Genomic DNA, 24,188 nt, shown 5'->3' with positions numbered 1-24,188 from the left:
CCCATGCGAGCGAGTCACAACTAGTTCAGGCGTTGTCATAATTTTACCTAATAATCAAGTAGTTTAGGACCTAGTCCGAGTAACTTGGACCCAACTTATCGCCTTTTAAATATTCGGACATGGTCTGGCGATAGTAGGGCCCAAGCTAATGCCCAATGTCAAAAACATTAGATTTCACCCTCAAAACGGCCTCCAAATTACTAGATACGCCACCTGAGGTACAAGTAGACATCGATAATTAAGATGGTGGTACTGAAGTGTTCTTACGATCCGGATGAAAAGTGAAATTTCCCGTTCAATTCCGAGAGCTCCCCTCGCGATTGTGAACATGTTAAATTTCCGACTCGTGTTAATGTTTGAACGATGCGATGTGGTCTGCATGCCCAGCGTTCATTCGATGGTCGCCGTATCCCGAGTGCGATTCCATTACCAAGCGCGCTGATGCATCGATTATGATAATGATAGACTGGAGAACGTTTGTAAACACAAGTGCAACGATAATAGGGAGTCGGGAACTAGCTTGAACTGGTTTCCGTCCATAAAATCTGCCCTAGTTCCCGACTCCCTATTATCGTTCGAAATGCACTTGTGTTTACTAAACAATCCAGTCTACTCATTATCATAATCGATGCATCGCGCGCGCTCGGTAACGGAATCGCACTCGGGATACGGGGACCATCGAATGTACGCTGGGAATGAAGACCACATCGCGATCGCAATTCAAACACGAGTCGGAAATTTAACGTGTTCAAGATCGCGAGGGGGAGCTCTCAGAATCGAACGGGAAATTTCACTTTTCATCCAGATCGTAAGTAAACTTCAGTACAACCATCTTAATTATCGATGTCTACTTGTACCTCAGGTGGCGTATCTAGTAATTTGGAGGCCGTTTTGAGGGTGAAATCTAATGTTTTTGTAAGGCAATGTTGGGTTTTTGGGTCAATGACAGAATTGTGTTGCTCGGCATATAAGGATTAGCTTGGACCCTACTACTATCGCCAGACCATGTCCGAATGTTAAAAAGGCGATAAGTTGGGTCCAAGTTACTCGGACTAGGTCCTTAACTACATGATTAATAGTACGGCGATCGTGTAGTGTAGGGCCCAGTTCCTAATTAAAGGAACAAAATCCACTTTAAATTATTAGACTGACAAAACTAGTTGGCAACATTCTCAACAAACAGCTATGTCATAGATCGAGGGCAGGATTTTGATTTTTTGAGGGAAATTTGGGGGGAAAATGACGATGACAGCACGGCGACACCACGCAACCCCAAAATAAAACCGCGCAGGAAAATCGTGATTTCTATCATCAGACCTCCTAAAGCTACACGCTCCTATTTCTGGGCACTCGCAACTAAGTTATATTTTGCAAGGCATGCATCCTAAAAAATGAAAAACTTTCACTGGGATCGTATGCTTTGATGCACTAACTTTAACCAGAAGCCGAAAAAAAATTCGAAATTGAAGGCTTTACCGGGAATTCAGGCGCAATATGAAAAACATCGGCTTTTTACATAAGTACAAACGCAGGCAGATGCTTCCGGGCCTGCAGAAGTCGAAAATATGACCAAAAGGTGACCTTTCTTGGTCTCCCAATATCGTCAGTATTATAGTTAAGATGTCACAGATAATAATTTGCAGTTTCTACGAGGGTGTAAAACTTACGGTGCAACTAAAAAGACACAATTTTAATATTTTTGGGAATTTTTGGGGTTATAAGTTTTAAAATCCGACATCTTAAAAACTGTCTCCATTGATTGGGATGATCAGAATAACAATATCATTGGGATCTACATTTAATAGGTAAATATGTATAAAATGTACCGGGGGTATTTATATAAATATGTAAATTTAAGCCCTTGTATAAATCTCAAAAATAGGATATTGAAAATAGTCTTGAAATTACGAAAATTGTATTGGCATTGAAAAAAAGAAAGGAAAAAGAAAGAAAATTTGTTTGAAAAGCTCAGAAAATATATTTTCCTAAAGCCAACAAGTCTAAGTTATTAAAAAAAATGTTTTTATTGAGTTACATGGCCCAGACAGCACGTATTTTTCATGAAGCGTCCCCTGCGCAGAATTAGGCAGGATTATTTTCTACAACGCCAAAACTGCACGCTTTGGAATTCCCCGCTTGCTGCCACAAATAAAGAGATTTTGCTTTATTAATCTGTACGGTGGATGATGGTAAGCCAACAATATAAGTTTTGTTGAGAAAAAGAGTGGTTGCTTTGCTATTTTGGAGTAATTGCAGAATACCCCGCCACTCGGAAATACACCCCTAAATTCTCTGGCTACGAGGTTGGAATCACTGGAAAAGAAACAATTCAAGTCCATGCCAGCTACGCGGATACTGAGTGGGGGTCCATTATTTGAGAACGAAGCAACACAAAAGGATTGGGAGTTGCTGAAAAATGTTTAAGTCCAAACCAACCACCCTGTTGGCGGCTAAGCGGCTACGGAGTGGGAGTGCAGTGGAGCATGACGCATAGTACATTATTAGCGCTGAGAAGGTTTATTGAGGGCAATCAACCGTGACTCCGTAGCCGGCTACGAGGTGGATAGATCGAGTGGCGGGGTATTCTGCAATTGTGCCGCTATTTGTAAGGTACTTGGTTGCAAAGCCATATCTGCGCAGAAATAGGAGGATCGAGGATACCCCAAGAAACTGTTCAAAATTGCAAAACGGGCGTCAGTAGAATTGAGAAAAGTCTGCTTTTGATTGTAAAGGTGACTTCAAGGGCGGATCCAGGGGGGGGGCCAAAGGGGGCCATGCCCCCCCCCCCCCCCCAAAAGCGAAACCAATTTTTTTTTTTTTTAATGTGACAACATCGCAAATAAAGGCAGGCAATGAGTACACCACCATCTTTTCCCTCAAAAAAAATTGGTTAAAGTGGTCAGAAATTGCCTCAGATCGCACAACAGAGCATCTAGAATCCTAATTTTTTTCGGGAATCCGTTCTGGATCCCCGATTGTTCTGGATCCGCCCTTGGGTGACTTTTGAGCAATAAAAAAACATTATTGACTCTAATTTCGGTAATCATTACCTTTAGGACCCCTTTTCTATATAAGGTTAAAAGACTCACCAAAACAGCTGACTAAATGACACTCAAAAGTGACACTCTGATATTTCTTGGCACATTTGAACATTTGGCAATGACACCACTTGAATATCAGCAGGTTTAATTTTGAAGAAAGAGGGCAGGGCTTTGATTTAAAGACGACGATGACAAACAGAAAATATATTAAAAAAGCAAGATGGCGAACCGCAAAAAAAGGTAGGAAAGTCACATTTTCTTTGAAAGTGCTTTCAAAATTACAACTAACATGACTTTGTCTGAAGAAAAAAGACTTCTTTAGCCTGTAAAAGTCATTTTGGTATTGGACAGTCATCTGCAAAAGTCGGTTTTGAACAGAACTCATACAAAATAGAGGTGTCCTAAAAGTAAGGATTACCCTAATTTCATCAAAACAAAGCAGGGGCCCTACACTACACTATCGCCATGCGAAATACTTACACTCGTACGAGTCGTCGGTGCTGCATTCGCTGCAAAACAACCAGTTTTGTCTCAAATTCTTTCTGTACATGTGGTCAACTGTAGTGTTAGAGAGCGCCTTTTCCCATTTTGCTCTTCAACAAAGGAAGCCTAAATGTTGGGAAATTGAGCGAGAAGACAAGGCTTTCTTCACTTGCATCAGATCTCGTAGTCGTAGAGATACGTACAATACTACATCGATTCGGCCTACTACCACTACAGCATGCATGTAGCACTAGCACTGCAGCCAGAGTGTTCCCGCATCACACATACAATGTACATGTAAAAAAAAATTGAAGTGCAGTGAGTGAGCTTTTTCAAAGATAGCTTTTTGCAGTGAGAAAGGGCGCCCACAACGGCCAGATTTCTTGAAGGCGGGGTGTGGTGTGATGTGATGTGCCGCGCCGCCGAAACGGGCTGAATGGGAATGATGACAATTAAACAAACAACATGGAGAAACGAAAATTCTGAAATATATAGGAAAATGTACACGGTTATTTCTTTGTACTAATTCCAAGGTATGAAAGAATTCCAAGGTATGGAATTCCAACACTATGACTATCATATCATAACTATGTAGTTTTCCCCTTGTTTTGGCGGCTGGGAAGGGAAGGCGGTGTCGAATGACTCAGATGTGGAAGTATTGTTTGTTTAAAAAGCATAATGATTGTATTACATTCTGTATTTGTTTTCTTTTTAGTATAAAGCTTACTGGAGAATTGTGGCAGCGGTGATGACACATTTACGTGTTGTGGGTGGGGCTTCAGAATTCTAAAAAAGGCAGATCATTATATAAAAACAGTGGAAGAGCAAGATGCCTTGGGAATCATTGGAATTTCCAGAACTCCCGAAACTTAAAACATTTGCACAACACTTTGCACAAAATATCTGATGAATTTCACAAACTGCATTTAGGATATACAGACAGTAAGAACTTAAAGGTATAGGCCTACAGGATGATCATTTATCCCAAAAGAAACCTACCGATGATCAAAAAGCCGACTGAAATGATTCCTTCCAGCTTGCTCTTGCTGTTATTTAAAATAAATCAAGAAATGCAGGTGATTTCAAACAATCGGTCAATTGACTGCCAGTTGGAATGAAGAGCGCTTAGACAAAATTGTATTTCGTGATCAAAAGGTTGTGCATTGTTTTTCACTGTTTTCTCAAAATGTGTAATATCCATCAAGCTGAAACTTCAACAGGTTAGGTTTTGAACATACTTGGATTTTGAGTGGTGTTATTATTGGAAATGCACAAAATGCATGAAAAGTAAATGGTCCTATATGCCTTAAAAAGCCCCAAATTTAGAAGTTCTAGTGAATGAGCTCCAGCCCCACCATCAAGCAGAACTAGTACAGTTTTGTGAAGTACAGTATGGGGTAAAGTAAGCTTATGAAGCTTAATTATAAGGACATTAGGTCAAATAATTATATGGCGAGTTCTACAAATGGTTTGACATTGCAAGGATATCAGAGACTCTTTCGTGGGTAAGATGCCACAGGATCAATTTTACAAGACAGACGCAAACACCCATAATGAATAACTCATGGAGACTAAAATCAGTTATCTGATTTTTAATAAAATCCACTTTAAAAGATATAATATGGTACATAAAAAGAAACACCGACTACCTGAGGAAGATTAAGAACTATAAACACAGCGCTCATGTAGCACATACAGAAATAAGGACAACTATTTCTCCATCAGTAAAAAAAATGTTAAAATGTAATCACAAAAAGGCACTTATTTGCTATTTGAATTTTTTTACATGAAAAACATGAAAGTATGTATGAACTGCAACCTGAGATTTAGTCACAGAATAAGAAGATATCACAACTTCAATGTCTTGTTTGTGTCATGCCAAGTACATACAACTTAATGAAATCTGCACCCTGAAAGATTTAACAGTACTGTAAATAAGAGACAAATTACTAACACCAAAGTTGTTTTCAACTGAAACCTGATGTAACAAGTCTTTTTTTTAACAGTTTAAGAAATATTTACTTAAAATGTGCACATTGAAGGAAAGGAATCAAAGTCAAAGTGAACACTTTTTGGTTTTTTGCTAGGGTAAAGAAGACTTTGCTACCCACATTTCAAACAAAAATGCTCATGGCTAAATAAGTCAGGTAGCAATTGAAGAAACAAAAACTTGTTTGGGTTACCGTGTTTTTTTTTCAAATGCAACTACACTCACCAAATAACATCAAGCTGATTTGGTATAAACGGTAAGTATGGACAAAAGCAGGACACAGCTTTACTTGTTTAATTAATTAATTCCAACTGAACAAGTTGGAGCATAATGATGAATTTTTAATGCCACATCATTAAAAAACATGACATACAATTATACATTTCACCGGAATGTGATTTGGAACCAGGATAACAAAGACAGAATAGAGAGAAGGAATCTATAGACTACACTCTACCTCATATCTAAGCCCCAAAATACATTGTTTAGTTCTGAATATTTCATATCAAAATCATACACAAAAACAATTTGAACAATGCTGTATTACTTAGGGCTTCAATTTATTTTGAAAGGAATAAACTCAAAATAAAATCATAAGACCTTCGAAACAAATAAGTTGTTTTTGAGGAAAAGTTGTACTTATAATGGGCCTCTTTTTTTGGCATTGCCTTTGCCATTTTTTCATACATATATTCACTGTACATTTACTTTCAATGCTTCCCCTTCCCCTTTGAGGACAATTTTCATCATATATCTCCTTCATAAATATGTTTTGTTTAAATACACATTGTCAGATGTTTATCATCAATTACACCCATGTCAATTAAAACCTCATGATGAATAAATGAAGGCAGTACTTTTACTCATCATGACACAAATTACCAAGCGTAGAGCTAGAACACTGATTTTCAGAAATATGCTTATGTTTTGAAATGTGTAACTGTTTTATTGTGGCCAAGTCTCTTCATATGAGGGTTTAGAAGATGAAGTTTAGAAGAAGCTTGTCAGAAAGGGACAACAATTTCATGTGAATCACTTTGTTTCATTAAATGATAACGTGAATACCAATATTACCATATTAACTATCATCTTCACAAAATGAATAAACGTTAAAAAAGGTTTTGACAAATTTAAAGCCTTATCATTCATTCATTTGTCAAGTAGGACTTGTAAATGAATACATGTACTTGTGCTATACTGTTTGGGTACATATTTTTTTCCTTCAAAATAATAAAAAATCTTGATCACATTTTATGTTCACTTAATAGTGATGAAGACAAGTATCAAGTTTTTCAATTTACTTCGGCGTACAGATGATGGATGTAATGCTTCGTTTTTGGATATATTTTTCTTGTATGTTTGACCTCTGAGACTGTACTTCTTTGAATATCAATCTCTGAATTTAAAGCTCTAGTAATATGAATGATTATTACATATGATGACATGAGGCATCCAAAGGAAATAAGGCATGTCACCATGGCAACATAGGTTTTTCTCGTGATTACTACCCAAAAGGGTCATCAAATAGTCATCCTCTAAGGTCTCGCAATCATGAATACCAACATCTTCCTGCCATACCATTAGAAGATCAAGCCAACACAACTGGAAATATTGAGCAACACATTTGTAACAATGTATCCATGCATATTAAATGTGATTAACCCGTAATTCTTGTATTTAAATAATCAGTACAAATGGTTTGAAAACCTCACCTAAAAAATGAATAAGGCAGACCAAATTCTTGTACAACCTGCTCTGAAGGATTCTGTGTCTTCTGATTTGTAGTACAGTTAGACTTGGACTTTGTTGGGGACTTCTTGTTATGACAGGTAACCTTGTGTGTTTGACTTGATCGGTCAGTACTAGTCTCTGCCTTGCCTTCTTTATCATCTACAAAGTCATATACACGTACATCTTCACTGCAACAAATGTCATCATCAAAGGCTACACAGAGAGACCATGATTTGGCAGGTGGATGATCCAAAGTGCAGTTACCTGCCACAGGTTGACTACTACTTGGTCTCCTTAGCCTGTCACTGCGTCTCTTTTTGTTCCCGGGATGAAGGATGTGTGAAGAGAAATTGGGTTTGGAGCTAGTGCAAAAGATGGGCGAGACTTTGTGGTGCTCATTGGCTGGAAGGTAAGTGATCTGATGTGATGAGTCTCCCAGCTGAGTAACAAATGAGTGACTAGGGTTGGCAGAACTCAATTTGAGAGGCGAGGAGGGAACTGGAGGATCTCTCTTCCTAGGAGAACCTGGTGGACTCAATAGAAAATGGAAGACTCTACCTGGCATAGATGATGTGGAATGTCGCCTCCTACGAAACAGAGATCTCCTTGGAGGTAGCTCTCTCAGTCCTCTTGAGGCCTTCAATTTGTAAGGAGATTGACTGCAAGATTTCTTGGAGATACTCTTAGCGAAGTTTTTGATAGGAGAGAGTATGACATTTGATTGCCGAGGACTTGAGAATTTGGGGAAATCAATTTCCTCTTCAGAGACATCATGCACGTAATGTTCAAGAATGATCTCCCTTTCCTCCTTTGGTGTTTCTGGTGAAAACACCAGTTTGTACTTGTTAGGACTTGGAGTCTTCTTTGTCTTTTTGGGAGTGCTACAGACAAGCTTCGGAGACTTCACTGGTGAAGATGATAATCCTGGATTTGTTGAAACGAGGGCAAGGGAAGACCGAGGTTTGCTTGCCTGATTCTCTAAGTTAGACTTCTTTCTCTTGGACCTTCCTGCGTGATTGGATTCATAGTTGAGCACGCGCCTTGGTTGAGGAGCTCTGGCATCTGCTGATGCCAATCTTATCTCTGGTTCCTTTGGCCCAGACTTGTCTGTTGGAGTGACAGACTTGATCTTGATTGTTGTTTGTTTAGTCATGTTTGCTTGTTCTGCCCCTTTGCCAGAATTGTGCAGGATTTCTTGGTAGTTGTTCCCCTTCATGTTTTCCTTTTCTTGCATACAAACTTGTGTCAAGAATGATTCTTTCTGCTTGACCTGCATGGCTTCATCCAGTCTGACTGACATGAATCCCCCTACCTTAGCTTCCCAATCGGATCCATCAGAAGGGAAGTTAGCAAGGTTTCTGAGAGCCATCCCTACCACCACCTCTTGTATTTCACTCATGTCTGAGGAGTTACTGCCAGAATCATCGTCTTCTGGTATGTTAAGCTCCGAGGAAGGTATACAGCAGACATTAAGGGCAGCTTCCTGAAGTTTACTGGTATATGAGGTCGACAAAGCACTCAGCTGCTGTAAACGCTGTTCTGTCTCAGTAATATCATCACTCGCAAATCCTAGGAAACTTGACTCTACCACAGTTGGATCACTGTTAAAGATGGACTCTAAGTTTGGTTGCCGAGTTGATAGTTCACAACCAATTTGGTTGGGAACTTGTTTTTTGTTTTCTTTGAAAACATCTTGGCTTGTCCTCTGCCCAGGAGATCCCTCTACATTTGTGGGGACATTCTTTTCAATAGTCCTGGATTGCTGTGATATTTTTCCTGCCAATTTTTCTCTCTCTTTATGGCTCACGTGCGTTTGGTACTGTGTATCTGTAATTCTACGCTTTGGATTCTTGCTAGCGTATTTATCATTTGATTCCCTCTTCCTTTTTGATGATCTTGGCACAGAAGTACTTGTTTGCTGTGATCCATGTTGTTGAGGATTCTTAGAAGAGCTTGTCAAGGCATCGATTCCATGTGTGTTTGCATCAGCCTCCAACCTGTGCTTAGGGTCTGCTGAGGTTCTTTGACTCTGACGAAGGTTGGAATCTTTTTCACCAGTGAAAGTGCCTTCATGTGCTTTGCTGTGTATATCTGAAGCTTGCTGTGAATATTCCAACTCTTTTCTCTTTAAGAGCCGCTTTCTCGCAGTCAGTGACAGGCGAAGAGACCTTTCTCTTTTGCCAGTACCACTGGGTGTATGTGCAAATACTTGGTCACTTTCCTGTACTCTACTCTGGTTAGCAGGCTGCTCACAAGATTCTTTATCAGCTGATACCACTTCAGTTGGAGTATTCGCTTGCTTTTGTGATTGCCTCCTTGCAGACAGGGAGAGTTTGGAAGTCCGCCTCTTGCGAGTTCTCTCAGGCTCAGGGGAATCAGACAAGTCAGGTACTCCTCTAGTTAAGCTTTTATCTATCAACTCACAAGGCGAATGGTAAGGTTCTGCTAATGTAACCTGTGGATTGCTTGTAGGTGTTGATGATAGAGTTCCTTGACTTTGGCTCCTCGGCCTTCTTGAATGCCTCAATGGGGGACTCTGACTACTGCCAGAATTCCCCGAGTGTAATTTGTCTCTCAATCTTTTGTCATTGCTTGCAGACTCACGTACAATGTTCTCCCCTTGGACACCACTTGGCTGATTGTCTGCAGTCACATGCTTGTTGGATACGGCACCTGGTACAGACGTTACCCTCTCATTATTTGGATTACTAACTGCAGTGGGACTACTCTCAACAGCAGGAGCTTGTAATCTTAAAGACCTTCTCAATGGAGACACTCCACAAGAGGCAGACTGATCTACACTGTATGTGGATTCAAGATGTTGAGGAGATACATTATCCTTAGCTGGCCTTTCCTGAGTGTTGTCATTGCTAGAAGTCTTTATTCCTGATCTGCATGGATCTGTATCCTGTGATTCTGCCTCTTGTTGATTAAATTTGCTAGCAGGCACAGGACATGTCTTCCTTTTCTTGGCATTGCCCGGTGATGAAATCAATGCAACTTCATCAATGACTTCCGTTCCCCTAAGAAAAAAGGAATTGCAAAATAATCAGTTATCAATACGTTCTAAAGCAATTAACTAATGTAGTTTCATTTAGTTTCATACATACAGCATGTGGGAAACAATTTGGAATATATATCTACATGCTAGAAACAGTATATACAGGGCAAGTCAAAAAGAAAGTGTCTTGGATTAATCGTTTTTTCCCTTAAAGAAGTTTGTCTTAAAAGGAGCATGTTCTTCCACTCATCTGAAAAGAAAAAGAATTACTGATATTGATCCACGCTATCAAAAGTTATGCATGTTTTACTAAAAGAACCCATCTTTATAGCTGTCCATGGAATGCCATTGGAAGCTATTGAGCCGAGTGAGAATTACAAATTACACACAGGCATTCAAATACAAATGAGATTTTAATCAAGTGAGTCAAGCGTGAAACATCATTTTTACTGTCAGATCTTGTGTTTTGAATATGAGGAACAAGTCAACTCTTTTGTTTCTGAAATATTGATGGCAAGTTTGTCTGTTTTCCTTTTGCAAGTTTTCGTTCATTCATGGAGATGGGAAAACGTCTATGTTTCATTGTATTTAAATAGGTATTCATCAGTTCAAAGGATGATAAATGATCAGTGGTGGACAGCTGAATTTTGTGATCTTTTTATTAAAATAGAAAAAAGTTGAGAAAAGATTATGCAAATTATGTGACATTTTCACAGTTACTAGTCAATAGCATGTACTTCATTTTTATGAAATGGAGCAAGCCACATGTTTTTTGAAATATTTTTTCTAATTCGGTCACTTTCTTTTTGACTCACCCAGTACATTGCTTCTAGGGCCTGACCCTGACCACTTCAATTCAAAAAATGAAATTAATAAGACTTTTATATTGAGAATTAAGCTATGCTATTTTCAACGTGGATAATAAAGAATTAATTTGAACTGAAATATATTTAGATTATTAATTTTGCTTAATGCAGCACTTGCCAGGCCAGCCTTTACCATAGGAGACAAGTCTGTATTGAAGCTTAACGTCAAAAGCAAATAAAAAACTAAATCACAAAAATGACTTCTTGGGTATAATCTCAAGCTAAAGTGTCTGAACTCTGAGATCAAATACCTCAGCAGCAAAATGACAAAAGAGTGCAGTACTATTGAAGGATACTTGTGCCGTTCCTGTCATGTGACCAATCTCAAGTTGTGTCTAACATTAAGAAATAGATAGGTTTGGGCACATCTCGGTTTAAAACTAGTCACACCAATTCCTTGCCATCTATGTGCACACACTCCTGGCTATCTAGCTATGCGCACAAATTCCTTGCTAAGTGCACATTGAAGCACAAAGTCTGGTACAGTGGAATGGACAAAAAGTAGGAATACGATGTGAACTCCCTGAATATGATGAATACCGAAGAAGCACAACATATCATGATATAGTTTCTTACCGAATTCCTTCTAGTTTCTGCCATTCATGGTGCTGCACGACATCCTCCAGAAACTGATCCATGTTAGGTCCTTCATCAATCATCAGGTCCAGGTTCACATAATGGTTATTCTCTCGCACAAAGCTTCTGTGTTGTTCCCCGGCAAGGTGCTGGATGAAAGGTTATATATTACAACAAGATCTTCAAATTATACTCCAAAAATCCTAAGTCTATTTTCACTTTTTCTGCTGTGTGTCCACTTTAGACATAAGACCTTCAGGATGTTTGGAATTGCCTAGCTAGTAAGCAGGGTTCAACCTTAATTTTTGTTTCACAAGCTAGCTAGCCGGGCTACTGAAACGGACTCTTAACTAGCCCGCGGGCATTTTCACTAGCCCTCATGTTTTTCTTTTAAACAGTGTCACATAAACAACAATGTACGTACATGTAAAATGTGTATCCTGAGGCAATCTTGTCAGTGTTTTTGATAAAACAGATCTAATAATTTAACATTTAACAGTTAATAAAATTTGACACAAATTGATACAGGTTTGCTTTCTGAATGTAATGATTTTTTTCTTCCTGTCCTTTCATCTTTGCCGTAGCCCAGTTATGTTTGACTCGCCAGCCGGGCTACTTAAGGAATAGTTTGACTAGCCCGTCCCTGCTTTGACTAGCAGTTGGCTAGCAGGCTACTGCTTAAGTCAAACCCTGAGCTAGCAGATAAAACTGACCTTTTCTAGATCTGCATACTTTGTCAGACAGCACTCACAGTAGCCCTTCCTAGTATCCTTGACACCTACATCTCGTTGTCTGCCTGGGGTAGGCACTTGTATCTGCTTCCTTGCAGCAACTCTAATTGAATATGACCACACAAATGATTACCATAATGTAGTTTGGAAGAAAAGGAATTTCATAGGTCCGAAAGTTGGACAAGGTGCAATACTTCTTAAATTAGTTTTTTCTATCAGTGAGGTCTCTCTATACAACATTATTTTAAAATCTGAGATTCAAGAATCTGATTTCGGACAAAAATCTGGAATTTCTCATACTTTGAAGCAAGGGCTTGCTAATTACAATGCATAACAGTAGTCTTAATTGATTACAAGTGTGCTGGAAGGAATTCCAATGAGCAACCTTCAATTCATGTAGACAGATTTCTGACATTTGTAACAATTATCTCCAAGAAACTCAGTTTGACAGCAGTGTTTGGTAGGTGTAAGCAACGATCGTGGGCAAGTAACTGCCAGCAGAGAGTAAGAGCTTTTTGTGTGATGAACAAGTGCAGTGATCCACGGAGAGTGGGGACCATTACAAGTGATGTCGGTGCAGGAGACGTATGTGGCTTGGGAAATGTAGCCCATTAAGTCACCACTTTGCATGGATATCCTGTCCGCCACACCATCAACAATGTGTATCTCATATAATAATGCAAAGATGTAGTACATGGGCCTGGTGATATAACCACACATGATGATGATGTAAATAGCAAATTTCACCCAGCCCCATACTTATCCAGTTTATCCATCATTTCTGATAATCCCTTATTTATATATATTAGCACCCTGGACATGACATGCAGAGAATACCTGATATTAACTGACTAACCTCGGCGTATCCACACGGTCTTTCTGTCTTCTCTGCTGATCAGCTCTAGCCTGAGCTCCCTGTTCATGTGTATTCACAGTCCTCTTATCAGCCTTGTCTCCAGGAACTAGGACATCAAATGGACAGCTACTGGCATATCCATCAAATGTCACTCGAGGCCACGATGTCATCTCCTTAGTAGATGGCCGGTAATGGCTGCAAATTGTCAACAAAATAATGACATCATTCATACTGTGAACTACCAAGTTAATAAATCCATTTGATACTAGTAAAATCTCATGGATGAGTAGGAAGAGCATTTTGATCTTATCTAAATAATAACAATTATAAGGTGAGGCAATATGTGTTTGCTTCAGTCTTAGAACCACACTGTAGGAATTTACTTGCGTTGTTTTCCATCCACTGTAAATGTAAAACAGCTGATACGTGTACCAATTCCCATAAATTAATACTTAATTACATTTTTTAACAAATTGAAAGCATTTACGAGCCAAAGAAAGATCTACGAATGGCCAGTGAATCAAGTAGACAATGTCTTCACTGTGGAACTATCTGGACCTATTATGCAGAGGAGAAGACTCTACTGATTTCTTAAGAAATTACCTCATTCCGCAGTCTTTTTTCACTCAAAACCATTTTTAAAGTAAATTACCTTTGATGCTGATGCAGAACTTAGCATCCTTTCAGTTAAAAATATAACTGGTCCTACCCGCAGGTGGTCATTTCTCACAACTGTACATTTCTCAGAATCCTAAATTTTGCTTTTGAAGGACTTATTAAGTTCGCAACGTCAGGCCGCATTAATTTTTTAGATTTGTATATTTCAGGTCCATCCAGTCAGTAAGCAGTTTGCAGCAGTCCTATTAATTTTCAATCCTAAATTTTATGATTTTGTTGCTAGTGACGACGGTAATGTGCTAGATTTTCGCAACCATAGCAAAATTCTGAAAACAAGAAATTGGTTGTGATACCTTTTTAAAGATGTTGATGCAACTGATGTATTCATATTTTCATTTCATCAACAAATAAGAACAATGCAACCTTCAAGTTCATATTCACTGCGCATAGGTTACAGTCAACAATTCAGCTTTTGCTAAACGTGACAAACTGTAAAACTAAGTTTGGTTTGGTTCAATCAACCGTGCCATGTTTGACCATTTTAGTTTGATCTGTGAGTTCAGATGCACCGCCAGCATGTATACTTGATTTCACATCCAGTGCACCCAGGTACCTTGCGTTACATGATTATGACACTCTGGGTCTTTAAAAGATCAAGGAATGAATAAACACACTGGTCAGGATAATACCAAAGCATTTGATCCAACATTTCTGTAGACATATTGATGTCAACACATATAAATCATGAAAGGACCACTTACCCTGATGCATCCTCCACCTTAAGAGATGGCTTGGATAACTTCCTCTCTGCAGATGGAAAATAGCAATAGTCCCAGAAAAAATTACACTCAAATTAAAAATAGTCATTTCCACACAGCTGAAATTCTAACCCACTTACAGTTACAGTGATCAATAAATAACATGGCTCCTACGTAAACTTGGAAACAAACTTCTTTCAATAGTTTACATCCTATTTCTGTTTCTAAATTAACCATTTCAGAAGATCATAGGAATAAGAGTCAAACATACCTTTAGACGGGTTTGCCGTGTCTTTCTTTCCCTGATTTTGCGTCTAAAAACAAATCAATGAAAAGTCACCAATATGGCAACAATTTCCAAGACATAATGTTAGTATGGTTGACATTTCAATATTGGGTTTTGCTCTTCACTGATGCATTTTTTTTTTTGGGGGGGGGGGTATTTTGACGTTGGTGGCACCACTTACCCCCCTATTATACTACTCGAAAATAGGCCACATACATATCACCGAGGTCAAATCGTGGGACTAAAAAAAAAAAAAATTACTCCCAAATTTAAAAAAAAAATTGACAACCTCTTGGGGGGGGCTCAAGCCCCCCCCCCCCCCCCCCCCGAGTCCCCCCTTGGGTGCGCCACTGCATTTTCTAACACTGTATAGTCAGTGTTCTCCAAGGACTTGTGAGAAAAAAATCACAAGCTTACTTGGGTCCTATAAATATACGCGTCGGTGAAGGGCACAATGGAGATCTGAAAAACTTGACAAGCTTACTTGGGTGGGACCTGAACCCATGACCGCTTGCTTTGTAGTGCAAACAGATTAAATAACACATGAACCACATCTACATCAGATTTTTTACAGTACATGTATTTGGATTTATCTTCCTCACCTGTGGCAAGCTGACTCCAGCATCTCTCATCTTTTGCTTCTCCTTGTTTATATACTTCAAGACAGCTATTTTAAAAAGGTTAAGGTTAATAACACAATATGTGTTCATCATACACATCAAATCCATTTCCATCACCCCCCCCCTAAAAACCCAAAGAATGTTGCGCATGTGGTTCTAAATCATCAATGGACTCATGTGTATAAAATTTTAGTCAGAAACCACCCAAGGTTTACATCGAGATCTTGCTCTCTGAGTGTGTTTAAGCCAGATATGCCAATGCCGCCCACATCAGTACAGATTTCAAACATTGTGAGTTACAGGCTGCATCATATGATAGGATTGATGACAGATGCCTATAATTCAGGGTCTGTGTACATGTAACATACTTCAGCATAGGAAAGAGTTATTGATTCTAACAAAAGCGTTCCTCACAAGGATATGAGCGTAATCCCTATGCAATGATTTGCTTTTACTGTGAATAACAGCAGCCAAGGATACTGTCAATGAAATGGATGGTAACGTCCCAGTTGCGTGCATTGGCCAACACATTGCTGGTTCCATATGTCTGTAAAGATAACAAATGCAATACTTGGAGTATCATTATCCTGAGACTAACTATTAACTTATAAGTTAGCAAGTCTGTTTCTAAACAATAAATTACACTACAGATTACAACAAAGAAGATTGTGAGTTGTTGAGTTTTCGGGTGACTGGAGATGTGAAGTTGAGGGATATCAAACTTGAGCAATGCAAACAACACTGGAAGTGCATGTACATAAAGCACTGGGAAAGTGGTCAATGGCAAAAGCACCCTAACATACTGTTTCAGAGTACATTAATTCGTCGGGTGTACCACGAAGTGACGTATCGTCTATGGACTTTGTGCACATGACACGTCACTTCGTGGTGCAACCGACAAATTTTGGACACACAGGTCTAAAATTATCATATTAAGGTACACACATACTGCGCCTACTTTTAAAAGTTATTTTCTTGCAATATACCCACCAGGCAATAATATGTAATTCATTTTGAAATATACAGGGTGTGTTAAAAAAAAGAAGATAATCTGAAAACAATGCGTTAATATGGAAAAGTTAGGAAATTGTACAATGTCAAAGTGACTCCATCTAAAAGGATGGTTCATCAGCTTTCATTTATCTTCATTCTGGTTGACTGAGCACCACTGATTGTAAAACAAAGGCCAAAACAACTCTTTTTCCAAGTTTGTTGAATAAGTGGTAAGATTAACCGTCAGAAGAATGCGCTATCACTGTAGACACCAAAATGGGAGTATTATGCTCTGCTCGTGATTTTCTTGCAACAATGTGGGCACCTAATGACCAACCCTTTCAGATGGAGCCACTTTGACAGTGTTCAAATTCATAAGTTTGACATATTAACCCATTATTTTTGGAGTAACTTTTTTTGGATACACCCTGTATGTAAACAAATAAAATTTTCTGTAAAATTTAGAGGCAATGAACATGTAGTAATTCAAGAATTTTCGAAAAAGACATTACCTGAGATATGGTTGCTTTCTGCACAATAGCCTTTCCTCGTGTTACCTAAGGGAAACAGAAAGATAATCAACAATCAAGCACTTATGAATGTAATAATTACTTTACAATCTAGGAATTATTTGTGGTCAAACAATAATATAGTTCTCGAAGGGTAGACTGGTTCCCACCTCCCTATTGGAATTGATAATGGGGACCAGGAATCAGCACTGACCGAGCAGATCTGTCAGTGCGCAAAAGTAACTCAAAATGTAGGCTTTATTTAAGGAGAGTTACATACACCCAAACTAGAAACTAGAACGGCGAAGCCGCCATGGCTCGCTGTCCAAGGCAGGAAGGGAGGCTGAAGGTAGGGTTGGGGATGGGCATGATGGAAGGGGATCAGGATTCTTGTTGATGTGCCTAGGTGTAGGGGTCAGTTTTTAAATGTCAACATAAAAAGTCAACAGATTACCTAATAAATACATGTGAATATAGGTTAGCCGTCACTGTATTATGGGGGAGTTTTCCATTGTTAGAGTAATTAGGACCCAGTTGTGGATTTTTGCATCCCCAACAGTGTCTTCTGCTCCCCATACTTGTATTACCATGGGAAAACTCTTGTGTAGTCGCCACAAATGCAGAACAAGAATGGGTATACATGTACATGTAGACACAGCACCATCACCACCTCCCCCAAACCTTACCCCATCCCCACCCCCCCCCCCCCACCCACCCCCTACCCACACCCATTCCATCCTCCCCTAATCATCCCCACCCTATCACCTACACATCCAAACCCCACCCAAACTCCAATCCCTATCTCCTTCCCCCTCCCCTGACCCGTACCCTCCCCAACCCCAACCCCCTACACCCACCTACCCTATCTTCCCCTATCTGTCCTTACCCACTTCTACACATCCCCACCCTAACCCTTACTCGATTCCAATATCCCGCCCACCCCATTCCCCCACCCATACATCCCCACCTGACCCCATGCAACCCCTACTCTGATCCCTATATACTGCCCCCTCCCTTTATCCAACCCCTACAACCCATCCCTACACATCCCCAACCCAACCCCTACTCCGATCCTATATCCCGCCCCCTGCCCAACCCCCTCCTAACCCAACCCCTTCATCCATGCCCATCCTCTCCCTACCTGTCTCCCCCTACCTGTCTCTCCCTACCTGTTCCCACCCCACCCCTACAAATCCCCACCCCACCCAAACCCAGTATTCCAACCCCTCTCCTATCCCCACCCCACCCCACCCCGCCCCGCCCCGCCCATCCTAGCTCCCCTACTCATCCTACTCACTTAAACCCTAACTCCAACCCTATCCCCCACCCCACCCCACCCCACCCTCCCCTACCCCATCCCTACTCCAACCCCATAAAACTAAAAGATCAAACCAGAAGCTCATGCACATCCCCAAAATGCATAGTGTACATGTACATGTTATACCGGTATACACACATGTACATGTTATACCAGTATACGTGTACATGTAACAATTAAAAACTTTACCATTTCCTTGAATTAAAGTTCCTCAATAAAATCATAAAATTTACTGCAATGATATGAACCTAACTGAAGTTATAGGCCTAGAGATGATACCTGACAACTGCATTTAATTTTTTTCCCCAAGTTAACTAGAACCAAAAACTTCAACATTTTTATCTGAACGCGGACGGCCGGACGGACGGACGCCCGGACGGACGGGCGCCCGGACAGACGGACGGAAATTGGTATTACATAGGCTCGCATCTGCTTCGCAGCTCGCCAAAAAAGGAGTTTTTAACAAGTTGAAAATCAGCCAGGCAAAATATTGAATTTGTTGAAGAAGATGGACAGTGCAGTTGACATGTACCAACTTACCATGCCTTCTCTCCCTCCAGAATCTGCAGCTCCATTCCCTGAACTGGTATATAGAAAAGACAAAATACATTACCGTGTCCATAGGAATCAATACAAAAGACAAATGTTAATCCTTTTACAAGGCATTACACAATTTTTGCAAAAAATCCTACCTTGAACTATGCTGTAATTTGAGATGTTATAACAGCTTTATTTGTTATTATTGGATCGTTTGTTTCATTGATTCATTCCCATGGAGCTGCAAATTGGACTGTTTTGTTGGCACTATAATTTCATACTAACTAAATGCAGTTGACCAAGAGCAAAGATTCCTGTATGCAGGATGCTCAATAAATAGTGCCTGGAAATGATCTCAGGCCAATCTATTGATGCATTTATGTCAGAACTTTGATTGAAAGTAACTTAGAATTGCAGAGATAAGTTTTAATGTGTCAAGTATCTGAAATCTAATAATTGAAAGTGCAGCACTCAACTTACTCTTTGCTTTGATTGAAGGGACTAGGCGTCGACACAGCAGGACTAGCTGCAGAATGCAATGACACTGCATTCTTAGAACATTCTAATCGGACTTCAGGCCGATCAGACACAACATAGCTAACATCCTTGCTGAGAAAGGTTTCTACAACCTGATAACAAAACCAAAGACCTCAAACAATAGGAAACAAATTCACAAGTATAGACATAACTATTAAAGGTTTCTAAAAGAGGTTTATATTTTGGTATTTGGTAGGTTTGGCACAGAATTCTGTAATAGTTCACTTAAAAATTAAATATCACTTTGATGACTAATAAGGAAAATAATTGCATTAGCTTTGCAGCAACAACTACTTCATCAGATGCACTGAAAACATTGCTCTCTGCAGATGTTTTTTTATACATTGCACTTTTATATGTTAAAATAACCTGCTTCATTCTGCACTCAATTTAGATTCAATTTGCTCAAAGACTGAAATACATCAATACATTCTGAATTAGGAGTGGAATGCTCTTCTTTTCAAATTTTGAAATTTAACAACAACTGTTATTATTGTTAAATTGGTTTCATTTGGATTAGAAAGCTCATAACTTTTGTAATGGCAGGAAAAAATTAAAAGAGGATTTCCAAATTAATTGGAATACATGTACTATATTCAGGCTGTTAAGTCAAAAAACCAAAACCTTACAAGCCGATCACTCGGCATTTGCTTGAGTAAATCAACAAGGTGATGCACCTAAAACTGACATAATTTAAGAGGCTGTACTTACTGCACCCAGATCCTCAAGATCTTTCTTCAGTTTAGCAGCCTGTCTCCGTACATCCAAGTAGAATGACTTGCCTTTAAGTGGTTTATAAGTGGCTGCATGTGGGCTCTTACATGTACCTTTGGCACTGGGCTCTGTCACTGGAGACAAAAACATTCACATGATCTCAGAGTGATACCACTTTGAGTTTTTGGATCTGCGTGTATTTTCAATGCTAAATAATTATATGCAAATAGTGTGCACATAGTGTGCACATAGAAGTATTATTATGTGGGGAAAATGTTTGCAAAGTTTAAATGTTTCCATCCAAGAGAATATCAACTACATTTGCAATTACTGGCATATAACCATTGCATCGTGACATAAACATCAGTTAAACAAATAAATAACTAAATACATATCAAATTCAATCTTATTCTAAAAACAAACAAATAACTTTTACCAATGGTCTCACTTGTCCCTCAAAACAATAAACGACTCATCTAAATAATGAACCTACTCTTTATAGTAATTGAAATTTATAGAATCTACATCAAATTGAACAGTACATAATTTCCCTTCTTTACACAGGTTTAATCAGTCAAATAAGTAAAAAGAGGTGAGACGTAGGTACGATCGACTTATTTGATTTTTAGTGTGTAGTACCTTTTTTCTTTGAATCTTGTTTAGCTAATCCAGAGCCCTTTCCTTTCTGCTTGGATGATGACATCATTGCATCTTACATCAGTTCATCAGCTTGCAATTTGATTGTTTCGTCACAAACTTAACAACTAACACCTGTGAAAGAAGCACAACCCAAAGGGAAATGAATGTTCTATTGTTGTTTTTTAATCAAATTTTTGAGAAGGGATGGCGTTTAATTTGCTAAACTTAGCAATGAGTGCTCATTTTTAAAATCAAAATACCAAATAATAACAGAGTGTTTACAGTGCATTGATAAGGTCTTGTTTCGGCACTTCCTGTCATCCTCTGCACATCGCAATACATGTACACATTATGAGATGGAAAAACGTTGGACTGTAGTTCCAGTGATCCGGGTTCGAGACCCATGCTCAATATTATTTATTTTTTAAATTCCCAACGGATACTTATTTTCGACCTTTATTAGTTTAAATCAAATCCTACATTTACAATATTTCATCTTTTCTTTCTGATTCATGGCTATGGAAGAAATTGCAAGGTTTGATTCCCATCTCCTGAATACAAAGTTACAAGGACAATGTAAGCGTGGAACCAGAAAAAGGTTTCTCCTGGTAAATTGTTTAAAGTCCGAAAAACCTTCACTGCGCATGTTCAGTGCAGTGCCAGGACAAGAGTGAAACAAATCAGGGACTGGTTCACAGTCACATAGTGGATTTGTTTGTTTGTTTGTTTGTTTGTAAGAATTTAAAAGTCCACAACAGCTTCACAACTGGTACTTTACCCTGTCTTCACCATCACAGGTTAAAGTTACAATTTAGATTTTAAAGGCAGTGTAAATTTGACTCTGAGCTGGTTTCCGATTGATTTCAGAATCACCGGATGAAATCAAACATGTTTGATTTTTTCGCATCTGATTTCATCGGAGCCAATGTCGACTGTCTGGTTCCCTGACCTATAGTATTCAACATCAGGATCTTTGACTCTTGGAACCAGACTAGCCTATTTACCGAATGGTTCTCAGACTTTAATATTTCCATTTAAACAAATACAGAATACGAAGAAGAAAATGAAATCTATTTCAATAAAAAGTAGGATTTGATTAAAAACATTAAATTAAGGCAGTGGATATTTTGCCGGAGACGGCAAACCTTTAGTAAACGTTAGTTTGCCGGATATGCACTGAACATGCGCAGTTACTGTTTTTTTGTACTTAAACATTTTCCGGTGACAAATTTTAGTCTGGCTCCATGCCAATATTATCGTTGTAACTTCGTATTCACAAGATGGGAATCAGACCATTTTATAATTTCGGACTTTATTTCCCTTTAATTTAAAAAAATCCTCCAGAGCCACAAATCTGAAAAAGAAAATGTAATACTCTGCAATAAAATGTTTGAGACATGTTAAAATAATAAAAGAAGAATATTCTTATTTATTTGGGGATGGGAAAAAAAACCTTTAAAATGTGGCCGAGAGCGGGATTGAACCCGGGCCATCCCGCTTACTAAAGTCGTTAAGTAACCACTACACCAAATGTGCTACATACTTAAAGAGTACAGCGCCCTCTGTTGATATGGATTACCGCCGGCAAACCTTTAGTAAACGTTAGTTTGCCGTCATTACCTCCGGCAAAATATCCACTATATATCAAACCTTGATGTGCACATGTGCAGTTGGAATAACGAATTGGCTTATTAAATAACATGATTTAAGCAGGATGACAAACTTTAATAGTAACTTCAAAGTAGCCTAAGTTAGTTTCAACATTCAACATTGAACATGTTCAACAAACCATGAACAGATGAACATGAATGATGAACAAACTGGCTGGTCAAAAAGTGAGGTCTGAAAAATAAACCACCGCGCTGTATTTCGTGGAATGAATACACTTCATACTTCCTTCTTAGATAACATTTTGATATAATGTTTGCATTATCTCATAGATGATAAGAATAACTGGAAAAAAAGATAAAGAGATGTGATCACCTTAATGCAGCATGCATGATGACGATGATCAGGTACAAATAGCCGCCATCTTTATTGTGTTTTTTTTTTGTGTACTGTCTGTACACGTACACGGCGCGGCGCAGCTCGGTACCAGACTGTCCGTATAAATGTAAGGGCTGAACGAGTCGGCAAGCAAACCTACCTGTACCGAACCCGCGCCTATGGGCGGAGCAGGGGCATGGGGGTCGCGAGGGGGGGGGGGGGGGCGCTTCCCCCCTCCTGCCCACCCTCGAAAAAATAATCAATCGGGAAAATGCTGGAAAATATAGGGATTTTTTGGGGGAAAAATGGGCTTTGCCCCCTCTAGCAAAAAATCCTGGCGATGCCCATGAGCAGGGGTAGTTTAATTGGGGGGGGGGGGGGGGGGGGGGGGGGGAGCCCCTCCCCCACTCCAGCACTTTTTTTTTTTTAAACGGGGAAACAGAAATCAGAAGCTAGAGGCTGCTCTTTTCTTCTCAGAACTTTACTCATAATTATTTCCTATTACATTAATTAGAATTTTAATACACTTAGGGTCAAGGGAATTAACCTATCGCTGTTGAATCGCATCAACAGTTTGTGAAAATTGTCCAATTGCATGATATACAAATAGGACGCAGAACGCACAAAATCTGAGACAAACAAAACTTAGTGTACAAAAAATCCATAGGGTTGTCTAAGGGGCGTGGCTAACTCACAAACAGCAATGAGGTCAATTATGCGCCTATCAATTGTTTCCCCCACCCCTCCACCCCCAGCTGCCTCACCCAAGACGTGGGGATTGTCACTTTTGAAGTGACAAAATCCCCACCCCTCGGGCAAAATTTAAGTGACAATCCCCGACCATACCCCAATTCATACATACATGGGGCGCACTGTACTAGTGATTGCCTTTCCATGTAGTACGCCAATGTTAACGATGTACATGTAATTTGAGTGACCAAAATCCCCACCCTGGGGCATGAAAAACGTGACCAAATCCTGCAACCAGACCTGGGGCGGCCGGGGGGGGGGGGGGGGGGGGGACATTTTATAGGCTCATTAGCATCGAGTAAAAAATTAGTCATCTACATTCCTCTTCTGATTTAATTGCTTAAAAAAGACACTTCTTGGGTGAGAGGCAAAATTCATGGATTTTTGGGGGTGAGGGAGGGGGGGGGGTGCTGGAAATTTGTGGGGTGGGGTGCCTTCCCCTTAGTATGAGTATCACCCGTTATCCACGGAGCCAAGTCTCATGTATGATGTCTGTTATATCTAAGCATGCGTGACATCATTTCATTCCGAAATCAGGACTTAGATTGTGATTGGTCAATTTTGATGCCACGTTTTTGCAATACAACAACCTGTACAAAAATGCTACTCATCGTGCGCCGTGATGTTTATGCATACGGGGAGCTCCAA

At 39.5% G+C, this 24,188-nt stretch overlaps 1 protein-coding gene across 1 annotated transcript; it reads right to left on the bottom strand.

The window, feature by feature from the left end:
* Positions 1-5,101: 5,101 nt before the first annotated feature.
* LOC119719236 (protein chiffon-like) lies at positions 5,102-22,916 on the bottom strand. The gene is made up of 14 exons (XM_038188608.1): positions 22,788-22,916; positions 20,805-20,936; positions 20,163-20,299; positions 19,395-19,543; positions 18,918-18,960; positions 17,063-17,107; positions 16,038-16,104; positions 15,540-15,604; positions 14,923-14,965; positions 14,655-14,700; positions 13,276-13,470; positions 12,402-12,522; positions 11,689-11,837; positions 5,102-10,268 (listed from the first exon to the last, which is right to left on the bottom strand). The coding sequence occupies exons 2-14, from the start codon at positions 20,869-20,871 to the stop codon at positions 7,223-7,225; spliced, it is 4,173 nt and encodes a 1,390-aa protein (XP_038044536.1). The 5' UTR covers positions 20,872-20,936; positions 22,788-22,916; the 3' UTR covers positions 5,102-7,222.
* Positions 22,917-24,188: the final 1,272 nt, after the last annotated feature.

Source organism: Patiria miniata, unplaced genomic scaffold (assembly GCF_015706575.1).
Source record: "Patiria miniata isolate m_02_andy unplaced genomic scaffold, ASM1570657v1 HiC_scaffold_8, whole genome shotgun sequence".
Taxonomy (NCBI): Eukaryota; Metazoa; Echinodermata; class Asteroidea; order Valvatida; family Asterinidae; genus Patiria; species Patiria miniata.
Note: the sequence above shows the minus strand (reverse complement) of the source record. Positions and strands in the feature narration are given on the sequence as shown.

Coding starts and splice junctions, on each gene's coding strand:
- LOC119719236 (XM_038188608.1), bottom strand. CDS start 20,871: ATGATGTCATCATCCAAGCAGAAAGGAAAGGGCTCTGGATTAGCTAAA. Junction 19,544..20,162: donor ATCTTGAGGATCTGGGTGCA/GTAAGTACAGCC, acceptor TTTTGTTATCAG/GTTGTAGAAACCTTTCTCAG. Junction 17,108..18,917: donor CTGGAGGGAGAGAAGGCATG/GTAAGTTGGTAC, acceptor TGTTTCCCTTAG/GTAACACGAGGAAAGGCTAT.